Below are 17,930 nucleotides of genomic sequence, written 5' to 3'. Positions count from 1 at the left end.
GCCGGGCAGCGCTAACGAGGGCCCGCCGACCCGCCGACCCACCGACCGCGCCGCGCACCCGGCCGGCCGGGTGCAGACAAAGAGCCCGGCGCTGCGGGCAGGTCCGCCCCGACACGGGTTCCTTTCTGGCCTCTCAGAGACCTTTCCCTCTCCGAGCCATTCATGACCTGTATCTACCCCCGAGCCGTGCGCCTCGGCGTACACAGGCACTCTCGGCAACGGAGACGCGGCCGAAGAGATCGGACAGTTTCAAATCACTTCCCTTTCCAGGCCAGTTATAAACACACACATGAAAGAGCCACCAAACTGGGATGAACAAAGCCCGTGTGCAGCTCCACAGGGAATTTTAAGTTCTAAATTCAGCAACAGAATTGCTCTTTTTAAATGCACAGCTACAACTTCTTTGAAGGAAAGGGAAAAAAAAAGGTGGAGTAGAAATAGAAGAACAGCACTACCCTTCTAAATGCAGGGACACACTGCTTCCCAGTGCATCACACACCCAGGAGCTTCATCTGGCCAGTGGGAACATCAGCTTCCTTACATTGTCAGCAACTGTTCTTCATCTTCGCAGAGCCAGTGTGATTTGTTCCTGACAATTAAATGTACCCACTTTTGACTCAGCCTTTGCACTTTCCAGCAGATCATACTCAAGACCATTCAGGAGCAGCATTAGCCTGGAACAGAATTACCTTTCCACATGAAGAACAGGCAGGTACTTAGAGATTGTTCTCAGAGACCCTGCCATTAGGTATCCCTGTCAATGCTCAACATTGAGTGCACACGATTAGTACTTTCCAAGTCTGGCAATAAGGAAGGTAAACTGTAACATACATACATATTTAGGCAACCATCTCTCATTTGTTTTTACACATGCATGAATGCAAAATTTAGCCAAGGCCCACTAGTGACAAGGTAAGTGTCCAATCCCAAAATGAGAACTATAAATCTAGGACAAACTGAAGCAGTATTTGCCACACACAAAATACTAAAGTATTTCAAAACTGTCAGTTAAACTCGCCCCTCAATTCCAGTGATATAAATACAGACATTTCAGATTAGATGTTTTACAATCTCGCTGTCCAATATCACTTTCTGGTTTCACCCTCTCACCCTCGAGGACTGCACACCATACTGACCAAATGGGACCAGTAAGAAGACAACCTGCAGAAGGTCAAACAAGCAAACAACATGAAGAAAAAGAGGATGAAGAGGAAAACTGTAAGTAGGACAACTGAAAAGAGAGCTTGATTTACAATTTGAGAAAGATATCCAAACTCCGACAAAGTGTTTTGTGTCAGCCCAGCAGCCACCAAGAGAGCTAGATGAAACTCCAGAAACTTACAGGGGCAAACCATCTGACTCAAAAATGACCCCAAAATCATGACATGCTTTCAGCATTAAGAGGGGAAGTAATTAGCCCATACGTTTACACTGTGTAACTATTTCACCTGATCTGGGTAACTGATAGATCTGTTTATTAGTATAATTTATGACAACTATCATGACTTGGATGCTGTTTTTTTCTATAATTCTATATCTAAAATAAGTCAGATGGATTACTGATTTTTTATTTTACCATTTGGGAACATTGTCCTGTAACAGATGCATGATTGGAACCTGGCTGAGACGAACTTTACACATTCACTGTGGAGCATAAAAACAATTGAAAAATAATCCCACTTTCTCAAAATGTCAGAGATGTGAGCTTTATACTGTACTGCCTTACCCAAGGAAAATGGTTATTTTTTAAAGCTCCTAGTGTAATCAAAACTTCTTTTTAAGTCCATTTTTATGGATCACAAAAGTAGGAAAAACAACAGGTTTTTTCCAGTCTGAAAAGTCAGCCAAATTACTAAAAAGCTTCGGTAATAGCGAAGCCTACAAAGGCCTGCCCTGCAGCACAAGCAAAGGTAAATATCAGGCAGCTGGGCTGGTTCAAAAGGGAGATGAGGACAGGTGTGAACAAGAACAGCCTCAGCGGACACATGCATGGAAATCTCGCACGATTTCCTGTTCTCTCCCAAAGGCAGCCCCTTCCTGCCTTGCTCAGGATGATCTGACCTTGGGAGTGGAAACCACCACCACTGCCTCAGGACCTCTCTTCCTGTCCTCCAGCTCCCCTGGGTGCTGCGTTCTGCTATCCTCACCGCTCCCCCACACAGCAGCCTCTTCCCACTTCCGTGGCCAGGAGCCATCCCCTTTCCGATACAACAAACAGCCGAACCATGTGCCAAAAAGCCCTTCTCCACCTCCCTCTAGAAACTGTGATTATGCTCATGTTTAGCACTTCCCTTGTAAGCCACGACCCACTTGCCCTACACTGTGTCCCAGGCTGCTGTTCAGTGTGTGGGAAAGATGAAGAGCTTTCCCTGCCACAGGGAGGGGAGGAAGCAGATACGAGCAGCCCTGCAAAGCACAGCACACTGCTTTGAGGAGATGGGACGAGGCAAGAGCTACTGCAAATAGCTGCCATTTGGCCCTTACAAATAGTTACTGCTCCTGCCACCATAATCAGTGGCCACTCTCTAGGGTTTCATAGGAAGTGGCAGGAGAGATATCAGCTGTGCTGCAGCGTGATCTTCTCAAACAGGTGGTCCTCATCTCCTCCAGGGACAGGCACAGGAGAAACAGACATCTGAGCCATGACTTTGCAATTCAGTAGGATTACTTGCCTTTTCCTGTCCATCTACTTTTGGAAAAATCTGCCTGCTTTGCATGTGCCTGCAAGCTGGCTCCGCAACATTTAGAGCCCACATAATACTCAGCACCCACCCAATTTAACGAAAACCCTTCACTTGTCATCCTAGGTTTACCTACAGTTTGCTTTCAAACTTGACTAGTTTGGTCCACAAGAGATTGTTTTGCCAATGTTATTTTTTTTTTTAGCCACCACTGTATTTGTATTTCAGTATTGGCAGGATTGGGCTAATAGCCCTTAAACTGTAATAGTACAATATTATTGTGTGCTCTTTCCTTCACTATGCAGTGTAACATACTAGCAGCCTATTTGGGCGTTTTCTTTCTTTTTGAGAGCCCATGACACAATTAAAACCACCAGGAAATTAACCAGATTCTTCCATTTTCCAATCTGACTTGTCCTTCACATGAAGGTGCATTTCAGTGAGGCAGGCTGCTCATTTTGTCTCAACTTGCACCAAAGGTAACAGAGATGTGAAGGACAAAGTTTCTGGAGTTTTGTTATTATTTGTTACATAAAAGGATTATACTTTTAGTTGAAATTGGAACTAAAATAATAGGGTTATGAGCTATATTAAATTACAAAATGGTTAAGATAATTAAACACCAGATTTTTTCTTCCCTGTGTATGCTCTAATACAGCCTGTGTCAAACTTAACTATTAATGACTCATTATGCTCTATCCAAAACATGTTGCTCTTCAACAAATACCTAGCTTTATCTACCTTAATTTTACATGACTGCAGAACTCTTCTATTGAAGCTGATCATCTTACTCAGGAATAAGGACCATTAGTTATGCACAGCATTTTTAGATTTCTAAACCACACTACTCCTTTTCAATGCTTAGAAGCAAAATATTGAGCAATATAAGCGGTAGCAGTAATGACATGCTAGATACTAACTTTATCAAAATATTTTACTTCTACATAATCATCCATAATCTGTATTAACTTGCATTAATCTCACTCATCTCAGCTACTGTAATATTTCCTTTCCGGAGTTAGTGCTGCTGAAACACTGTGGTTTATATGATTAAACATTTGGACTGTTGATTTATTTAAAAACTCGATTCAGTGATCTGTCAATGGACAGATCCAGTCTGTGATGTTGCCAAAGTAAGCACATTTCTTTCACCAATTTAAAATTCTTTGGCAGCATAGCATCCCCACACATTCTCTGGGTTCTTCAAAGAAGCTTGATACTGAAGCTGACGACCACAAAATGAGAACAACCTTGTTTTCAAGACAGCATTTGGTAACGAGAGGCACAAGCCTGTTACAGCAAAAATAGGACTTTCTCCACACCCCTGAGTAAGCATAAGGAACACTGAATGCTGTTACTGTTGCTCCAAACATGTTTCTCTCACAGGTAAAACAACAGGGCTTAGTACTTACTAAAATACTGTAAGTCACCTAGCCAGCCAGGGACAAGAGTCATTGTATGGGAAAGAAGATAAAGACTCTCCTATGAACAAAGCTAAGAAAACAGTGTTTTGTTCCTTCAGAGGAAACACTGCTCCTTTAATCTGCACAGCATGTCCCAGAATTTAGAGATGATGTGCATAGAGATACTAGGATTGAGTGGACAGGACAGACCAGCTCTGAGCTCTGATGTCCAGACTATCACCCATGGGTGTTTTTGAGGCAGACTCCTTCTAACCATGGTTTATCAAACAAGACTTCACTCTAGTCAATTGAGAAGTCCTGCAGTAAAAGTTTTTTTTACTTTTTGGCAGCAAAAATGTAGGAAATGCTCAGTAACACTTATTATGTAGCTGGGTCAGCCTTTAAACCTGTGAGTCTAGGGAACTTGAGCATGTCTCTTTAGAGGAATGGCTGAGGAAGCTGGGCATGTTTAGCCTAGAGATGACTGAGAAAAGATCTTATCAATGCATACAAGTATCTTAAGGATGAGTGTCGAGACAATGGAGACAGAGACTGCTCAGAGGTGCCCACTGACAGGACATGGAACAGTGGGTACAAACTGAAACACAGGAAGTTCCATCTGTCTAAGAAGAAAAACTTTACGTTGAGGGTGACAGAGCACTGGAACAGGCTACCCACAGGGTCTGTGGACTCTCCTTCCCTGGAGATATTAAAAACCCGCCTGGATGGACCCTGTGCAGCCTGCTATAGGTGAACCTGCTTTAGCAGGGAGGTTGAACTACATGATCTCCAGGGTCCCCCTTCAACCCCAACCATCCTGTGATTCTATGAAAAGGCTGGTTTAGCTGATACAGTATTTTAATTTCAAAAATACATACTGGGTGATATATAACTTAAGAGATTTTTCTAAGCTGTGAATTGCTGCTGTGTATGTAAACCCCATCCTTAGGAGAGTCTGGTACACTGTTGTTACCCTGGGTTCCAACAGTACACAGCCAAAGTAAATGCTGCAGTACGGATAGGCTGATCAACTGTAATTTACTGATAAGTTAATAAAACCTGTACACAACAACACTTGGTTTTACAAGCCACTGTTTAGAAATTCTTCAGGAAACATCATCTCTGCTAGTATAGAAACTTCTCTGTCTTGCTGAAGCAACAAGTAACGTCTTACTGTTCATCCTCATTTAGCTATGGAGCTGTATCAAACCTAACCAATAAACAGTCAGTCTTGTAGAATATATGCAAAGCTGATTCATTAACTGTAATTTTTAAACCCTAATACAAATGGATTTTGCAAACTGATTTGGATTAACCAAGTCTGGCTGTGCTTCCATCTGGAAGTTATATTTTATAACTCTAGCCACATCTTGAAAAACAGATTCAGATGTTTGGAACAAATTCAGAACAGTTGTAAGAAATTCTAGGTACAAATGAAAAAAAAATATTGAGCTTTAATGTCTTTTTGGTCTCAGTTTTCTTCCAAGTAGGCATTTAAAACCACGGTGTTTAGGGACTTGAGGGACAAGGAAAGAATCTGTATTATTACCTGTGACACATTTACTCATGTGTAACGACAGTTTATTCTTTCTTGTACTACTCTGTAGCATTTTAAGCCTATCCTGATAAAGATACACCATGCTCAATAGAAAGTTAAGAAACCCAGTCCAGAAACAGAGTTGAACTATCTGGTCTACACACTAAGATTTTCTGCTAGGAAAATTGTCTTTACACAAAACAGGAAAATTAATATAATCCTTATGGTGAGAACACATTAATATCCATATAAAAATGCTTTTTTAACAGCAGACCTTAGAGCCCATCAGTTGTGTTAGTATAAAAATGTGTCTGTAAGGGTTGTACAGCGTACAACAACGTGAAGTACCTAACTTCTTTATTTAGGGAAAAACATCATCAAACCATTTTACTCTAAGCCTTCATCTCTGAATTTGGTCAAACCTGCATTAGTGTTGAAGAAATTTAATTTCTCAACACAAAAACCACACACAAGGACAGATGAGGATTAAAGAAGAGTGAGTTCGTTTTGAAATCTAATACATCCAGAAACTTTTCTGCCTTGAAAGGGAGAAACTAACCTTCTGCCTTTCCAGCTTGCTTAAAATAACTGTGAAGCCATAAACAGGAAAGTCAAACAAGAGAAATGTGCCCAAGCTTCTCAAAAACATGATGTTGTAGATGGTAGAAGGCAAACGACAAAACAAGATTTCCTCCCCACCCACGCCATTTAGCACAGATGCTCTAGAAATCCCACAAACACACTGTTTTTCTCTCATTGCATATACAAGTTTCCTGACTTACCTAGCCTTTTTGCTGGTCTTGGGTTTTGGCGTGGTATTTTTTGCTTTCTTTTCCTTTGGCTCTTTAGGGGTCTTAGGGACTTTGGGGGTCTTGGGTTCCTTCTTTTCCTTGGGTTCTTTAGGATCCTTCGGTTCTTTTTTTGCCTTGGGCTTTTTCTTTTTCTTCTTGTCTTCTTGGGAGCAATCCACTGAGTTTCTGCTTAGATTCTGGCTGTCAAGTCCCCCAGGAAAGTCTTCCTTACCAAAACCTTTACTGGGACCTTCTGCAGCAATGTGATTGTTTTTCTTTTTCTTTTTCTTTTGCTGTGGCTGCGGCTCAATTGACGGCAGATAATCATCACTTTTCACTAGCTGGGTATTCGGTCCACTAACCTGAGTCATATCCGGCACTGGTTTCTCTAAAAAGGGTTCCGACGGAGAATGCTGAGAATGATAAATAGAAATAAAATTGTAGATCTGCAACTTTGATTTCTAAAACTTTGCTCCTTCAGAGCATGAGGTAACAGAGGGAGAAAATATCAAGCCCAGGATTAACCTATTAACAAGAGTCAGCATATCTGAAACACTGTGCATTAAACAGTAAAGAACAAAGCTTTTTGCAGTCAGAACAGTAGCAAAATGACCAGAAATTCTTGATAATCAAGGGTAAAATTATTCTAAAGCGGATAAAGTGGAAATATAGAAAACTTTTAGTCTTCAACACGTAGATGCAAAAGGAATGCAATTGTTTCAGACATTTCAAAATAGTTGTTAGCAGAATGATTAACTTGTTACAAATTATTCAGCTGCACTGGAATTTTGTCCTTAGGGGAAAAAAATTGTTAAAATTTGTTTCTAGACATTCGAAGGAGAATAAAAGTACATTCACAGGCTATATTGATAAAAAATTAATCAAGGCAATTTACATTGGTTCATCGGTGACAGGAGGTATTTTGATCAGCAAGTGAAGGATTAAGCCACTTGAAAATGTATTACAGCGTTACGTTTTATGTCCAAGATCCACAGCTTCCAGTTTGTACTTGAAACAGATTTGTTCCTGCTCCAGATTGGACAAAGAACTACAGTAAGTGCTTATGAACCTGCATAAACGTCCGATCTCAAAGTCTCTATGGCATATCAGGTTTACACCAAACTTATAAGCTAGAGGAAAACCCATGTATAGTTACACAAATGTTAAATGCCCAGACTAAAATACACTGGATATATTGACAACTATTTTCACCTTAATGGTTCTGTTCTACACAAAGATCCATGAGTCTGCAGTGAAAAGCTATCTAAGCTCCACCATGACTTTGCAGCATATCAAAGCTCTGACCTGCTTCTCCCTGCCTGCCCATGGTTACAAATGCAGGATGACAGTGCTTTTCTAGAAGAAAAGTAATAGCATGGCACCATACTGATGCCTTTCTTGCACCTACATAGATGGTCAGTCTTTCTCTCTGTTTCTCCTCCTTTTCTGTTCTGTAAAAATTAAGTCAGGATGATACTAGGTGGACAACTTCCCCATTAGTCATGGTGTCAAAGGATAGCCACTTGAGATGTTTGATCCATTGAATTGGGCAGAAGAAAATTTTATAAGAAATAAGAATTGTACTTCTAGGAGAAGCAGTGCCAGTGTAACTGTAATGTTCTTCGCATTTCCTTTTCTCCACGTTTTTTTCTAATGGCACTTACTTAGAAGTGACAAGAGTGCAAATGAATGAATACAAAACCAGTCCTTGAGCATAAGGAGAGCTGATGGGCATACACATATATATCTACTTCAGCAACCTAGATCCAAATAGAAATGCACTTAAGATCTAGGAAACAAAATTCTTGATAATATTACATGAGAAAGTGAATGCATGTGTATATTTCCAAATATATTAATATAATTTTATGAACGTAAACAAACGGAACCAGTGTAGTCCTAACTACTTCTGGCATTTCTTCACAGTAACATAAAACCACCGTACTGAATACACTCACATACTCAGAAGCAAAAGGAGCAAGGCTGTCAGAAAGTTAAGGATTTTTTCTGCTGTCTGGGAGAGGTCTGAATGGTACATGCTACACAATACAGTTCTGCATGGAAGAGACAGGACAAGAGGGAAGGCCTGAGTGACAGACTGACGGCCTGGGTCTCCTTGGCTTAACCAAGGACTTCCAGGGTGACTTCTGCATGTTTCTGTCCTCCACCTGCTTATTAAGTTCCTTTTTTGTACAACAGGTCTAAGTTGCAGTGGAAACCCAGCTGTAATGCAAACCCAATGCACTCATTGCATTAGCACTGCATCAATCAGCCCCACATCAAGACCATCTCATGTTAGGCATCCTGAAGTACGAATCAACACCTGTTCCAGAAATCTGTAGTCACCACTGGCATGTACATATCCACACCGGAAAATTCACAAAAACTGGGTATTTGTATAGAAAACACTATCCCAGAAATTAAGTGGTAACAATGAGTTCTGCAGTACAATTATACATTACATGAAATAGACATCTTTTAAAATGTTCTGATTGGTTCTGAATTTGGTTGACTGAATTGAGTGTCTCAGATTTGTTATATCACGCAGAATAAAATGGCCTTCTCTCTACCTCAGACTGTTATGTGCTTGTACTAACCATTACTTTTAGGTAGAGAAATACGGGAATATTACCAAGATCACCTTTAAGTACTTCTTACCCCTGGATTTTAAGAACAGTACTTTTAACCTGTATAATTGCAAGATAGTCAATATATATCTGCATTATCTGCTATTTTGTATCTCATGCATCCTACATTTTGCAGAAATCTGAAGTGCAAGTTTCACCAATTTTTTCACTGAGCTGTCCTCTACCATCCTCAATCCTGTTTTAAAATGCTGCTCACCTGCTATATATAACATATATAGATGTAACTCTAGGGTTTTCTTTCCATTATTTGTAGGTTTTGTGTTGAGCAAGTACCTTCAATTCGACACTACAATACTTGGTTGCCATATTGAGAGAGACTTTTACAATTACCTAAAAGCTTATGTATAAAAGGCACAACTTTCTAGAACAGATCAAAATCAGTAGTTTTATTTTACTTCCTCCTATGCATATGAAACAGCCTAGCCAACAAATATTAAAAACCACAAGAAATCCAGTAATGCCATGTAAATTTAATTTTACAAAATTTTCAACATTGCAACTTCATTAGTGCTATGACCGTCACTGAAATCAATATTATATTTTATACATGCTTCAGTATTCAAAAACATGAATCCTTGACAACTTGTGGGTTGTTTTTGTTTGTTTCAGTCTGAACAGCAACTTTCAGCAGAGTCATAAGCAAATCTGAAAGCAAAGCTTTCCAAATCTCCACAATAGCAGCATCAGCCCTTTGTGACTTGACATTTGCAGTTTTAATGTGAGATCTGGACAGAAGGTAAGGTCCTGAGAATGGCAGCAATTGCTGCCACACTGTAGTACCCTGCGGAATTTCAGATTCTTACTTTTCAGAAACCTTACCCACAAGTGTCATTCTCAGGCTCTAAAACAACTGAAGACTATACATTAGACTGAAACATTATGCCTGATATAAATATCAAAAAACCCCAAACTTACTGCCTTTTATTTAAAGGATCAAGTTATGTGCATTACCAAGCATAAAAATACTATGATTTTGGTTCATATCATTCACAATCTCTGGAACACTGAAGCTACAAAAAGACAACTCTGCCCTAATTAGGCTTTGTAGGTTGTATTTCCTATACCTTGAAACTGTATTACTTTTGCCACATGCCACTCCCCTTGCAGTTTGGCACATTTTGTAATTCACTTTTATGTGATTTTCTAAACTGTAGCATTCTTTCAAAGAAATAGCTTAAATACTTTTATTTTTCTACGAAGTCTGTGGCTGTACTTCTGCAATATGCTTAAACCGTTTATCCCTAACCGACAACCCCACATTGCTCCCTAGTGTGAAGCTGTGTAGGAGCAGCACAAATCTACTGAGAAGAGATTGGAAGAAGCTTGAAAGATGCCTTTTCTTACCCCAAACCAGTTGTCTGCTCTTTCTTAAGTAGGGAGAAAAGGAAGAACAACAGGCTTTCACTATAAATATTCGATTAAGCTTACCACAGGGAATTATTTCAAATAGTTCTACTTCTTTAAATCTAGAAAGGATTAGCTCTAGTTACAGGGTCACAATTTCTAATCAAAGAACCCCATTTTCCATTTATAGAATTTTTTAAAATATGTATATTACAAGTTTTTACCAAAAGATTGAAAAAATGTATCTGCATACTTCATACAAATTGCTTCTCTTGCTGCTTTTAGTAGTAACAAAGCCATAATTTAGTATGTTAGTACAGAATTTAATCTTCCATGGGAAAGAAACCAGTGGAGATTAAACAAAAATAGGTATTCATCCTATTTGATACTGCAGCAGAATTATTTTTGGTATTATTTGAAATAAGGTGAAAAAGGTGCTCAAAAATATTGGTGTGTTTACTAGACCCACATCTCTTTAAATCTTTTAGAGAAAAGCTGTTTTTGTAAACATTTAACAAAGAACAGATGGCCTGTTTTAATCATGCGAAAAAACCTGGAGCTCACATTAATACTCCTACCAGCGACTACTGGGGCTAGTCACCTCCCTAACCAGCAGCATGGCACAGTCTTTAGTAATTCCATTTAATTTTACAATGGACATTTTCTCATCAGTTCCCACTGCTCGACAGTTAATCAATGCTATTAACATGCAATATCACAATGCAGGACACTCCTAAAGATCGCAGCTTATTAGAGAAAATACAGAGATTCTTCAAGAACTCCGAAGTGTTAAAACAATTTGTGGCACAACAGGCTACACAGCATTGTCAGTAAGAGCCAACGACATCCAAGGAATAAAAAATGAAAACGCTATTAGAGAAATAGAATCATCTGTTTCTAGACTGGAAAATTTCTGGAATTCAAAACTATTTTTGAGCTTCCAAACAGGTATCACCATGACTTGAAAAATTAAAACCTACCTGCCTCTGTTTCAGAGCTGCTTACACTTTTAGACTATAAGCTCATTCCCCCCAGCCCAAAGTATAGAGAGCTGTCTCAAACCAGGCCTGTTATGTGAAGCAGCAAGATGGACAAGATGTAGGATTAATCCAGTGAGGGTGAGTGGCAGGGAGGGAGGTTAAGGAGGAGAGTCTTTCTGTTGCTTGAACAAGAATTGAACCACAATCAACTGTACTGAAAGCAGCTGAGTGTCACTTCCCTAACAGAGCAGCAACTTGAGCCAATACTGAGCTTTACGAAGTACGAAGCAAGAGCAGCAAAGTGTGCGACGTGACTCAGCTAACTTTGTGAAATTTAAACATCAGCACCAAACAAAAAAAAATTTTTAAAATAATTCCTTTTACCAGGACTACACGTATATTTCCATGGTGGGTATTAGTTCCACACTCCATGGTCTTTTCCATATTTAAATAAAGATCTACAACAACCACACTTCATTTAAATTTTCTTAAATTTTGGTTTACTAAATTGTCTAACAGTAAAGCAAGTGATCACTCAGTTCCCACTGACTTCAAAATACAAACCTCTTTGGTATGATCTCCATACAATGGATAATTTCACTTTAGGTAAATCATTACAGAATATTCTCAACTGCAACCCTGTTCAGTTATCACCTTCACTCTGGAGAAGTTATAACAGCAACCTGTGCAAATTCTTTTAAAACAGAAGACAGACTATATAGCATGCTTCCAGCAGCAGCTCTACCTAGTGCCACAAAGATCACTCATTTTGAATTTGTATCCTTCCTGACTGGCACAGTCCAAACAGTGTTAAAAGCCATCACATAACCAAATTGCTCCATGACTCTTCCTTTCAAAGGTTAATGATAGGATTCATCCTCCCTCTGGATTATTTAGAATGAACTACTCATCTTGACTAATTTGGAAAGTTTCTGTGTCATGTCTCTATGCATTGCTTTGTCCCTGCAATTCTCAACTTGTCTCATGAATACTTTCAGCATTAGGCTCCTCTTAGTGCCCCCTCAATGTGAAGCATGCTTCACCTTTTGTAGACCTCCATAAATACTTTCCTGACATTGTCCATATGCAGAGCTCACATATCAGTAAAAACTCCACAGTAAACAGGAATCAACACCACTTCCAAAACTCCAGCCAAATGCCAGTACCTACATTCAGCAAAAGCTGTATTTTTTCTATATTAGGTAAAGTCCAGAAACATCCTCAAGACTACATTCACACTTGTAATTGTTTCAAAAATATATTTTACCAATCAGCTTCTTCTCCTTTATTGTAAATGATGATCCCTTCGCTTTTCTGTGAAACTACTACCTTGAAGATGTGTATGTTTCTTTTAGTGTACTATATGAAAATACTTAGTACTAAACTTAAAATATTTTGGGGAATATGATGCTGTTTAGAAACAACTGCTATCTCAGTAATTCAGAAACCCTCCTAAGAAAATTGTAGTTCCAAAGTGACAACTGGGATTTATAAACCAACAAGCGTTGTCAGTGATCTCTGCTATAAAGGGAAAGACATCACACCAGATGACAATGAAAGTCTGGTTTTGCAAATAGGTTTGAAAGGAATCTAAATTTCTGGACGTACCTCTTCAGAACACAGATGAAAGTGTATAGAAAACAGAACTTCTATTAAAACCTTCCTAGCAAGACAAAACTACTGTGCATGAAAAAAGTTAATGTTTAAGCAAAATGCTGCTGCAATACCATTTTATTTCTTAATCAAGTCTTAGGAGAAGACAGAACAATCTAAGATTATTCTGAGTCATCCTGCTCTGTTACTGCTACTGGAAACCCGTAAAAAACAGTACAATTACTAACAGGTTATAACTTGCTGATCCAAAGGTTTTTAAAAAAACTCTGAATCACAAAACTAGAATTCTGATGCCAACAGCATCCTAACAGTGGAGTGAAAGTGATTAAAACCAATCTTAGTGCCCTCCGCTACCACTGTAAAACTACTCTAATTTCTGATTTGGTGGAGCTGAAAATATCACCAAATTACAGTATTTGGAGGAATAAAAACATGCTATGCAAAATACAGAGTTTCTTAACTGAGTCTCAGCACAGCTACAGTAATAGAATTATTTATTTTCTGGTCATGTACTCTGCATAGAAACACAGATTATAAAAGACAAATGATACTAATGTGGCCATCCAAAAAGCAAACATCCCATTATAATTTTACAGTAATCATATGTAGTGTTTTGTGCTCACAGAAAAAGTGAGACACATTACTAAGCCTATGGAATATCAGCCAGTGCAACGAGTGATGACAGCTTGTTCACAGCTCAAGAAACAACTAACTTGTCCCATAAGAGAGCTCCTAGGTTGCTGCCCATAGATCAGAATTGACATCAGCGTTGATCAGGCAATCTCAGACAACTGCCACCCCTACAGTAATGAAGTGTGCATGCTCCAAATTGGCTCTACATGTAAGGCATTGCAATAGCTACCACAGGAATTGTATGTAACTGGTGATGTGATGGTCAACAAGACAAATGTTTTGTTAATACTGTTTTTGCTAGAGATTACTTTGCAATATAGACTGACTTAGCAGTATAAGGTTGCTCCTAATGCAAGCTGGGCAGATCTTAAATATTACACAACAGCAGCCAGACTCTCTACTCTCTGTCATCACTATGCAGACTGAGGACTTACGCTTTTGGCAAGTTTTTACTAGCTCTAGCTGCAGAGACACATAGAAAGGGTGGGACAATTAAGCACAGAATTCTTCTGGTAAAAGCTTACTGCTCATGTTGACAGCTTGTCCACCTCAAGCCTGCCCTCCATGCATGTCCACAGTAAAAGGAAACTTCACTTTGTGTGTGCTCCACTATCAAGCAGTGCCAGAAAATGCCAACATGTTTTACCACAGAAGTTTTGCAGAGTTTATGCCATGCAGTCTATAACACAGGTGAGAAAATGACCAGCAGGCCAGCAAGAGTCCTACTGTCAAATGGCCTCTAAGCATCTTAACACCTTACTTCTGAAGGGAATGCACAACTATTATGAGAAGTGGCTGAGGAAGCTTGGGTTGTTTAGTCTGAAGAAAAAGAGGCTCGGGGAGACCTTATCAGTGTCTACAGCTACCTGAAAGGAAGTTGCAGTGAGGTGGGTGTCAGTTTCTTCTCCCAGGTAACAGATTTCAGAATGAGAGGAAATGGCCTCAAGTTGTGCCAGGAGAGGTTTTAGATTGGATATTACAGATTTGTTTTTCACAGAAATGGTTGTCAAGCACTGGAACAGGCTGCCCAGGAAGCTGCAGTGTCACCATCCCTGGAAGTATTCAAAAAACATGTGATACTCGAGGACAACATTTAATGGTGAACACAGCAGTGCTGGGTTGGCGGTCAGACTTGATGATCTTAAAGGTGTTTTCCAACCTTAATGGTTCTTTGATTCTGCCATATAACATCTGTATCTAAAAATGTGCATATTTTCTTCGTGAAGTTATGTCTGTGAAGTTATTCCCAGGCACAGCTATCAAGATTCCTAGTGCTTACTAGAGAATTCCTTCGATTAGAGAATATCCAGGAGATTTACCAACAGTCCTTTCCAACCCCTCTAAGATAAGGCAATGACTGCTCATCTCCAGGCAAGATAGGGAAGTCACTCAGTGAAGTAAGAACATGTCAGGATGAAAGAGTCTCCAGAGAATCTGTACAATACTTCAACTGCTCCAGTAAAGGGGGAATATAGGGGAGGAAACATCTGCACATATTCAACCAAAACAGCAATAATTAAACTGCTATTATTAAATAAATTAGCATTATAAAAGACTAACCTAACATTTTAGCATATATACAAGAGTTGTTGCTCTTGGGCTTGCCTCCATGTTCCCCACACTGTGAAAACAAAGCAGTTCCTCCAAAACAGTCAAATGCAAACATCATCCTTCTCTTGGGCACATTTCACATCCATGCTTTGAAATCCAAGGTCCTGAAGTGAGAGACAAAACCATACTGCCCTGTACACACAGCCTCCTCCCTCAGCCAGGAGAATTCCCTCCATTCAGCTACTGAACATCAAAAGCATGGAGATCCATCCTCTCTGAAGGGTAACCTGTTCCTGCACCACATTGTATTTTCATCACCATAGTTTATGATGCTGTGGTACAAACTATGATTTCCACTAAACACCCTGTTCCCCACCCAGAACAAGAAAATGCAACAAAACAGTCCTGGCTGACTTGGTATATTAAGCACTTAGAGCCTGCCCACAGTAATAGAAGTGATAAACGTCCTCTAAAACTTATGGCTTTTTTCTACAAAAGACTAAAGTCACTCAGAGAACCATTTTCAGAGGGATCTTACATAGATCATATCTAGTCCTATCAATATATCTTTCTGCTATCAAATTTAAATCACAGTGACACGCAGCAAACGGCACCAGGTTTATGACTACAAGGAAAATCAAAGACCAACATATGGGGTACAAACGCTGGTTCTTCTGACCACAGACAACTGAAAAAGTTCCATCTGTGCTCTCACTGCTGCAAGTAATAGTAGCAGTAATAGCATTACACACCGTAACAGCAAGAGTATTTCTATTCTGGTACTTTTTTCCCCTACCCCTTCTAACCCTCAAGAGTTAACAGGAAAACTTATTTAACAGGCTATAAATGTAAAAAATGTAAGGTGAAGGGTAATAAGATACTATATTGTATGTTTATTTGAGAGATATATAGTATTAAAAAACTAAAAATACTAGATGTATGTATGTGTTAAGTTAGAAGCAATACTTCTTTTTTGATTTGCTAAACCTCTAATAAGGTATTCTTTATCTAAATCCAGAAAAAGTATATTTCCACTTTTTGTAATTTATAATAAAAAAGTTTACTTTAGTCTAAGGAAGGGAGAACACCTATAGAGAGAAAGGCAGCATGTTTGGGGCAAGTTTTTTCATTAGATTAAGCTGAAGACTTGCAGGCCAGGAAACATTTTTTAACAATGAATCACAGAATTATAGCATATCCTGTGTTGGAAGGGACCCACAAGGATCACCGAAGTTCAACTCCTGGCCCTGCACAGGACACCCCAAGAGTCACACCATGTCCCTGAAAACGTCCAAATGCTTCTCTGTCAGGCTTGGGGCTGTGACCACTTCTCTGGGGAGCCTGCTCTGGCACCCAACCACCTCTGGAGAAAAACCTTTTCCTAATATCCAAAACAAACCTCTCCTGACACAGCTTCATACCATTCCTTCAGGTCCTCTCATTGGCCATCAGGGAGCAGAAGATTAGTGAGTGCCCCTCCCTCCACTTCCCTTGATGAGGAAGTTGTAGACTGCAAAAGAACCAAACTGCAACAGACTGTAAGGAAATCCACTAGGAGCAGGTGGGCACCATGTGGCTACAACTGCATATTGCCCCAGTCTAATTACTTGGCACCACTACATGCCTCTGTATTTTTTTACAGCATGCTCACGCCAGAAAGTCCTCAAACTCAACCCTCATGTCCACGACTACGTGCCCTGTTTGCACATGCACACCACAGTGGCCTTTCTTCTGGGCTTGGTTATTTTCCAGTCTTGGGAAGCTTTAGACAGACACCAGTCATAGCCAGCCCTTTCAGCCTTCTTGAGGTAATTCACTGTCTGTTTTGCCACACATACCTGCCCCAGGGCAACCTCTCACCCCTCTTCTGAGGACACTAATGCAAGGGTCTTCAAGGGGACTAGGCCACCTCTGAGAAAGCCATCTCTTAGGGACAGCCTAGAGATCACAGCTGCCCAACAAGCCCTCACTCGTAGACATGACTGAGAACAGCAACTGAAGAGCAAGACTTCAAACATTCATAAAACAGTAAGATATAGCAGCCACCAGCAAAATCCTTTCAAATGTATTTTTAGGCCATTACATTTATTAGCGTATGGTGTTCCAATACAGTAGGAATAGATAAAACTTCTCTATCGCTTTCCTAACCCCTTCCTTATATACCTAGGAAAACAAGAGCCCAGCATTTTTGTTTTAGAAGTTCCCTACCATCAGCTTCTAGACTTGCTAAAACATCCATGTTTAAGAAGCCTGCACATTTAAAAAATATACCAATCACAGTTTAATGACAAACATGCATCAGATGACAAGCTTGGTGAAAAGAGGATGCAATTCATAGAGAGTCTTTGCTAAGAACTTTATCACTTCCCCTATCTGCATGCCCTCACCAAAAAAAGAACAAGTTTTCCACAAAGGTATAAATATATATATCATGTTCTAATAGTTCAAGGAAAGGGCAATGGCTTTAGATGTTTAAGATTTCAACAGATGTGAAAAAGGACTACAACCCCTGAGTTTTTACTCCTGCCCACAGAAAGAAGGTCCCACTGAAGTCCCAAGATACTTCCACAATATCCTTAAGTATTTTTATTAAATCACAGAGCACTCTGAACTTTTCCATGGTTTGCAACAAGGTATTTTTATAATTTTAGCAAGATATCCTGCAGATGAGAGTGTACCAGATTGAGAAAAATTAGCTGAAAGCATTAGAAGAAACACTACCAGCACAGATAAGTATACTTTGGTTTC

The 17,930-nt window shown here is 39.6% G+C and overlaps 1 protein-coding gene across 5 annotated transcripts in view; it reads right to left on the bottom strand.

Annotated features, from left to right (window-relative positions):
- Positions 1-17,930, bottom strand: part of CHD7 (chromodomain helicase DNA binding protein 7) — a 128,981-nt gene that overhangs the window by 51,068 nt on the left and 59,983 nt on the right. For all 5 annotated transcript variants that reach the window (XM_017727489.1, XM_017727485.1, XM_017727488.1 and 2 more), the window contains one exon: positions 6,404-6,825. In XM_017727489.1, the coding sequence (XP_017582978.1) occupies positions 6,404-6,825 (422 nt within the window). The remainder of the gene's footprint in view (positions 1-6,403; positions 6,826-17,930) is intronic.

Source organism: Corvus brachyrhynchos, unplaced genomic scaffold, assembly GCF_000691975.1.
Source record: "Corvus brachyrhynchos isolate BGI_N302 unplaced genomic scaffold, ASM69197v1 scaffold60, whole genome shotgun sequence".
NCBI classification, from domain to species: domain Eukaryota; kingdom Metazoa; phylum Chordata; class Aves; order Passeriformes; family Corvidae; genus Corvus; species Corvus brachyrhynchos.
Note: the sequence above shows the minus strand (reverse complement) of the source record. Positions and strands in the feature narration are given on the sequence as shown.